This window comes from Nannospalax galili, unplaced genomic scaffold, assembly GCF_000622305.1.
Source record: "Nannospalax galili isolate Female #2095 unplaced genomic scaffold, S.galili_v1.0 scaffold1124, whole genome shotgun sequence".
NCBI lineage: Eukaryota > Metazoa > Chordata > Mammalia > Rodentia > Spalacidae > Nannospalax > Nannospalax galili.
The window spans coordinates 740204-747703 of NW_008351693.1; the positions used below are offsets into that span (position 1 = coordinate 740204).

The 7500-nt window shown below is 45.7% G+C and overlaps 1 protein-coding gene across 9 annotated transcripts in view; it reads right to left on the reverse strand.

Annotated features, from left to right (window-relative positions):
* Miga1 (mitoguardin 1) overlaps positions 1 to 7467 on the reverse strand; it is a 77344-nt gene extending 69877 nt beyond the window's left edge. For 8 of the 9 annotated variants that reach the window (XR_003846326.1, XR_003846325.1, XR_003846324.1 and 5 more), the window contains exons 1-2: positions 7342 to 7467; positions 2384 to 2498 (exon numbers count right to left, since the gene is read on the reverse strand). Coding sequence is in view for 6 of the 9 variants with exons in the window: in XM_017802070.2 (XP_017657559.1) it covers positions 2384 to 2482 (99 nt within the window). In the remaining 3 variants the exon portion in view is untranslated. Of the gene's footprint in view, positions 1 to 2383; positions 2499 to 7198; positions 7275 to 7341 lie in introns of those variants that run through there. The other variant, XM_029553804.1, reaches the window with a different exon arrangement.
* Positions 7468 to 7500: the final 33 nt, after the last annotated feature.

Consider the following 7500-nt stretch of genomic DNA (forward strand, 5'->3'; position numbering starts at 1 on the left):
ATCCATTTACCTGCAAATTTCATGATTTCATCTTTCTTTACTGCTGAGTAAAACTCCATCGTATATATGAACCACATTTTCATTATCCACTCATCAATTGAGGGACACCTAGCTTGCTTCCATCTCTTAGCTATTGTGAAAAGAGCAGCAACAAATGATGTACAAGTGTCTCTGCAATAGCATGAGTTCTTTGGGTATATGCCAAGGAGTGGTATAACTGGGTCAAATGGTAGGTTCGTTTGTAGCTTTTTAAGAGTTCTCCACACTGCTTTCCATACGGGTTGAAGAAGTTTTCAGCCCCACCAGCAGTGGATGAGTGTTCCCCTTTCCCCACATCCTCTCCAACATTTGGTATCATTTGTTCCATTAATCTTAGCCAGTCTTAAAATATGTTAAAAAGGAGTGGAGATAGTAGACAGCCTTGCCTGGTTCCTGATTTCAATGGGAATGCTTCCAGTTTTTCTCCATTTAGAATGATGTTGGCTGTGGGTTTGTTATATATGGCTTTAATTATGTTGAGGTATGTTCCCTCCAGTCTAATTCTCTCTAGGACTTTAAACATAAAAGCATGTTGAATTTTGTCAAAGGCCTTCTCTGCATCTATTGAGATGACCATGTGGTTCTTGTCTTTGAGTCCATTTATATGATTTATGACATTTATTGACTTACATATATTGAACCATCCCTGCATCTCTGGAATAAAGCACACTAACAACACAGTACACAGCAACCCAGAGAATGGAAGGAAATAATTGGAAACCATATATCCGGTGTTCTAATTTGCTTTCTATTGCTGTAATAAAGCCCTGAGAAAAAGCATCTTGGGGCAGAAAGGGTTTACTGAGCTTACAGCATACTGTTCATAATTAAAGGAAGCCAGGGTAGAACTCAAGGCAGGAACCTAGAAGCAGGAACTGAAGCAGAGACCATGGAGGAATGCACTTCCTGGCTTGCTTCTCTTGGCTTGCTCAGCTAGCTTTTTATGTAGCCCAGGCCACCTGCCCAGAGATGCATGTAATACATGTAACACGTGATGCAGTAATTCCACTTCTCCGTTATATCCCAAAGGTTGATAGCAGGGTCTCCTTTCTTTTTTCCTTTTGATCTGTGTATATATATATGTGATCATGTCTGTGTATGTGTGTGCAGGTACATGTATATGTGTATTTCCGAGACCCGGAATCAGTATCAGGTGTCTTCCTCAATCACTCTTGGCACTACTTTTGAAACAGGGTCTCTCACTGAACCTGGGGCTCACCAATTCAGCCAGACTGGCTGGCCAGTCACCCTGCGATTAAACACACGCACCAAGGATTCTTGTCCTTGCCTTTTCAGTGTGTGCATTACAGGTGCTCACTACTGTGCCCAGATTTCTTTAAACATTGATTCTGGGGAGTGAACTCAGGTCCTCATGTTTGCAAGGCTAGTACTTCACCTACTGAGCCGTCTCCGAAGACCCTTTTCTTCCTTGTTGTCTTTTGCACACTGGACTTCACTCTATAGCCCAGCTGTCCTTGTACCTGTGGTCTTTCCCTCTGCCTCTGGAGTTCTGGAATTACAGTCATTCAGAAACCATGATGGAATGACAGCAGAATCTTTGAAGAAACAGTTTAGACATCCATGTTCATAGCAGCATTGGTTGTTTTTTTTTTGAGTGACTGCAGAGCCTGACTTTGTTTTCCTGCTTTGCTTTGTTTTGTTTTGGTTTTGTTTCTTTGGATTTTTGATACAGGGCTCCGCATAGCTGGCCTTGAACTTAATATGTAGCTAAGACTAGCCTTGAATTTCGCCTGACTGTCTTGACTCCCCCTCCCAAGTGCTGAGATTCCAGGCATGCACCATCAAGCCCAAATGAGTTTAAGTTACACACAATGAAAAAAGTTCTGGAGTTTGGCTATACAACAACATTAATGTAATAAACCAATCAATAAATTAGTTGATTAATTATACAACTGAACTACCTACTTAAAAATGGTCAAAAGAGTCAATCTTATGTACTTTTCAAATAATATATTTAGAAGGATCACAATACTGGACTAATATAAGTCACTGAGAATAATTAAAATGGGCTGTGTAAATTCACCTGATAAGTAAAACTTTAAATACAGCCTTTTCATGAATTAAAAATATAACAACAACAAAAACATAAAGAAACCTAAACATGTAGGTTTTAAGCTACTTGATTAAACATTTTGACCGTGCCTTGAAAAAACCTCAGGGGCTGGGAATCCAGCTCAGTGGAAGCACACCTGCTTAGCAAGTTCTGGGTTCAATCCTCCAGCATGACAAAAACAAAAGAGTCTCGAGTGAAATAAATACTACAAACAAAATACACTGGGCAATAGAAACATAACCCAAATTTATGTTTACTGCTTGTGTTTACCTGGGAAAGAGAATAGAACCAAGACAGAGGGCGATCAAACGCTCTTAGGGCTGTTGTCCTCAAGGAGAACTGTGATTCACCGACTGTTTCTTCTGACATGACTTCTCCTTCGGACCTTAATTCAATGAAACAGAAACATCAGTTGCAGGGATTTCTGGTTGCTTTACCAAAAAAAAGGTACAAATTAAAATCAATCATGGAATGACTCATATCATGTGACCTTTTGGTGTGACTTGAAAATAGATATAGACAATTTCATGTGGTGCCACAGTGAGACATGTCACCTCCGTGACAGTCACAAAAGCCATGGCTTAAAGTGTCTGACACAATACTGATATGGTCTTCTGAAGCTAGATTCTGGGGCTGGATCTGGGTGGAAACCTCTGTGGGGTGGGGGGCCTTTCTCCCTGATTCCAGAATCTTCAGTGCATTCTCCACCCTTTGAAGGACTGCCTGAGCGAAATGGGAGGAGCAGAATTTTACAGGAGGGTCTGTGGTGTCAGACCTCAGACTTGCCAACCTCCATTCCAGCTCCTCCAGCAACACCTCTCCTTGACCTGCCTCGGGCCCTTCCGTAGTCAGTCTCCTTTTCCCATTTAGCTCCTGTCAACCTCTATCTAACTTGAGCACCTAGTTTTCCTATTCTTAGAGGTTTTGAGAATGGAATCATACAGTATGAGTCCTTTGAGTTGTTTGCATAATGCATTTGAGATTAATTGCTTTTGCATAAATAAGGAGTTCATTACTCTGTGTTGCTGAAAAAAAAGAAAAAGTTAAACTCTGGGCAGGTGAGATGGCTCAGTCAGTAAAGGCGACTGCTGCCAAGCCTGACAACCTGAATTCAATTTCTGGGTTCTATGGTGCAAAGAGAATGGACTACTGGAAGTTGTCCTCTGATGCCCACAAGCATGTCGTGGCCCATTCCTAACCCTACCCACCTCCATAATAGATCGATAAATAATAAATAAATAAATAAATGTAATAAAAATTTTTTAAAACTTAAACTCTATCAGCTTTTTTGTAGTTAATTATTCATGCAGGATATTGCAATGGAGCTAAGACTGTACTTATTATTTACCAAAGCAGTAAAGGAGAACATGAGCTAGATTTACACTCATCTTAACAAAAGCCCAAGAGTGGTGAAATGGGTTGTATTGAAGATGCAAATTCAAGTTGTATATTTTCCTTAGAACACTGCAGGATCTACCAAAGACAAATGAATGAGAATGTAAGTACATATATGCGTGAAGACAGCATGAGAAAAAAACTGTATGTATAGCCGAGAGAGAGAGAGAGGAGAGAGAGAGAGAGAGAGAGAGAGAGAGAGAGAGAGAGAGAGAGAGAGAGAGAGAAGCTTCTTTTCTGGTTGAAGCTTTTGAAGGGGAGGTGCTGAATGAAATTTAGAATAGACTCTCAGGTATGGAAAGGAAATCTCAGAATTCAGTGGCTGGACTTAGAACTCACACATTCTCCTCACACTATTTCTTTTCTTTTTTTTTTGTCTTTTTGAGACAGGGTCTCCCCTATAGCCCCAGTTGGGCTGGAACTCACAATGTAGACCAGGCTGGCCTTGTACTCACAGATATCTACCTGCCTCCGCCTCCCAAGTGCTGGGATTAAAGGCATGTGCCACCACGCCTGGCACACTATTTGATTTTCAATGACATTCAAAAAGTGTCATGTACATAGTACGTAATTTTCACAGTTTTACATTTATGTATTTATCTATTTATTGTGCATATATGTGCATTATATTTGGAACTCATTACAACTTGTGGGAATTGGTTCTCTCCTTCCACCACGTGGGTACCCCAGGTAGTTACTTATGTTCTTTTACCTGATGAGCCACCTCACCAGGCCTTGACACTTTCAGTACATGCTATTCTTCTTGAAACCAAAGAAAGCCAAACATTTATTTACTAATTTTAGAAATGAGATGTCCCTATATTGCCCAAGTTGGTGTACTATAGTTGGTCTCTAAGGCACTGACCACTATACCCAACCATAAAAAGTCAGATATTTTAAAAGGTAGATGTTAGTAGACCATTCTTTAAACATGAAGTAGGCTGAGGAGATAGCCCAGTGGTTAAAGTCCTCATCATGCAAACATGAGGCCTGGAGAACCCACATAAATGCTGGGTGACCTTGGCAGCTTGCCTGTAATTCCAACTCAGAGTGAGGAGTCAAGAGCAAGCTGGCTAACTAGTTAAATCTGGAGCTCTGGTTTGATTAAGAGACCTTGCCTCAGTGAAATAAGGATTCCCAACCAACATCAACCTCAGGCCTCCAGACACGTGTACTGAAGGCATGCATACATACACATGCACACATACATACATACACACAGACACAAAATGAGGGAAATGATGGTTATAGAACTAGAGACTCAGTTATTGCTGTATCCAGTTGCAAATACAGAAAAATTCAGTGGTACTAATGTATGACTCAGTTTACAATTTAATGTGTTCATTATTAAGAAATACCATGGTCGAGCAGGACCTATGACTTATCTTCACATAAGCGGAACTGGTAAAAGAAAGGAGGCAGGGGCTCCTCCCAAGCCCATGTGACCCCTGAGGGGGAGCCGATCCTCAAATGACCTTAAGGGTAAAAATAAATCGGTTTATCTGGACCAACTGTATGGCCTTAAATACCCAAAAGGAACATATAACCAAAGATTAATGGGGCCAATATAATTTAGTAAGAGTCCATATGTATAGCTAAAGTCTACATAACAAGCAACAATGCCAGGCAGGTAATACCTTCTTTTGAGTTGTTGGACAGGGTGGTCAAAGGGACTCCCAGATAGCAACCCAGCATAGAACTAGGAAAATGAACAGTAGACCCCAATCTTATCCAAAGGAATATTGACAACTGATTACTGCTGGATGAGGAACAGCTGACCCTCCTAAAACAAAGACCTCTAGATAGACTGACTAGATTCACCATAAGGGCAAGTAGTGGGGAATGGCTGGGGGTGCCAACAACACAGCAGACAGTAGCAGGGATATCAAAGTGTAAGGGCTCTAGTGGTGGAGGGGAGGCTATGGGAGGGTGCTACCTGGGAAGTGGGTGTAAAAAATAAATAAGTAAATACATAAAACACACACACACACAAAGAAATACAATACAATGTCTGGGGCTAGAGAGATGGCTCATCTGTTAAGAACACTTGCTGTTCCTCCAGAGGACCTGCGTTCAGTTCCTCATACCCACATCTGGTAGCTCACAATGGCCTGTAACTCCAGCTCCAGGGGTTCCAAAACACTCTTTTGTCTTCCACAAGCACTGCACATACATGGTGCACTTACGTACACTCAGGCAAAACACTCATACACATAAAAATACATCAAAAAGGGCTGAGCATGGTGGCACATGCCTTTAAATCCACTTTGCAGAGTGCAGGAAATAGAGTCAGGTGGATCTCAGTGAAATGAGGCCAGCCTGGTCTACATAGCAAGTTCCAGGCCAGCTGGGGCTTACAGGATCAAAAAACAAACAAAACTAAATACATAAATAAATGGTTACTGACAACAAATGAGAACAATATGGGTGTAAAAGGTCTGTGCAAAGACAGGATCTCAGGTGGTCACACGTGTATATCACCATTTGGGAAGCTGAGGCAGGAGGATTACCACGAGATCGAGCCCAGTGTGGTCTTCATAGTGAGTTCCAGGCCAGCTTGCGCTACAGAGTGAGACTGTCCGAAATAAAAATAATCATAATAAAAACAAGATCTGGGGGCATCTCCTAACAGGAAGCAAGTGTTCAGGATTTTGTTCAGTAGAGAGTCCAGGCCCATCCTCAGGGGTTCTCTGCAGGTGCCACCGGGCTTCATAACCACCAGGTGCCGGCCAGCAACGAAGCCCTGGTCCTCCTCACCCCATGACCTCCATTCCCTGAGACTTCCTATTCCTGCACTCTCATTACCCCGAATCTCATCACCCCCAACCTCATCACCCGCACCTCATCACCCCCAACTTTATCACCCCAAACTTCATCACCCCCAACTTTATCACCCCAAACTTCATCACCCGCAACCTCATCACCCCCAACTTTATCACCCCCAACCTCATCACCCCAACTTTATCACCCCAAACTTCATCACCCCCACCTCATCACCCCAACCTCATCACCCCAACCTCATCACCCCCACCTCATCACCCCCAACCTCATCACCCTCAACCTCATCACCCCCAACCTCATCACCCCCAACCTCATCACCCTCAACCTCATCACCCCCACCTCATCACCCCCAACTTTATCACCCCAAACTTCATCACCCGCACCCTCATCACCCCCACCTCATCACCCCAACCTCCTCACCCCAACCTCATCACCCGCAACCTCATCCCCCCCACCTCTCAACCCCCCCCTCATCCCCCCACCCTCATCCCCCCAACCTCCTCCCCCCCAACCCCACCCCCCCCCCCCTTCCCCCCCCCCCCCTCCTCCCCCCCCCCCCCACCCGCCTCCCCCCCACCTCATCACCCTCTACCTCATCACCCCAACCTCCTCACCCCAACCTCATCACCCGCAACCTCATCCCCCCCACCTCTCAACCCCCCCCTCATCCCCCCACCCTCATCCCCCCAACCTCCTCCCCCCCAACCCCACCCCCCCCCCCCTTCCCCCCCCCCCCCTCCTCCCCCCCCCCCCCACCCGCCTCCCCCCCACCTCATCACCCCAACCTCATCACCCCAACCTCATCACCCCAAACTTCATCACCCGCAACCTCATCAACCCAAACCTCATCACCCCGCAACCTCATCACCCGCAACCTCATCACCCCCAACCTCATCACCCCGCTCTCACCCCGGTCTCCTCACTCAGTGCTGTCCCCGGCGCCGCTCGCCCGCACCCTCCTCACCCTGCTCCGCACCCACTCGCGCCCCCCGTGAACCCCACCCCGGCCGCCCCCGCCCGCTCCGGCACGCCCAGCCCCGCAGCGCCCGCACCTGCGCTGGGCTCCGCCTGGCTTCCCGCCGCATCGCGCAGGGTAGCGCAGACTGCGGGAGACGGAGTCCTTCCGGGGTCAGGACGCCGAGGTAGAAAGAGCTGAGGGGCTGCCGGCTGCCTGCGGGAGGGGCTACGTGCGAAGCCGCTCCCGCCATGTT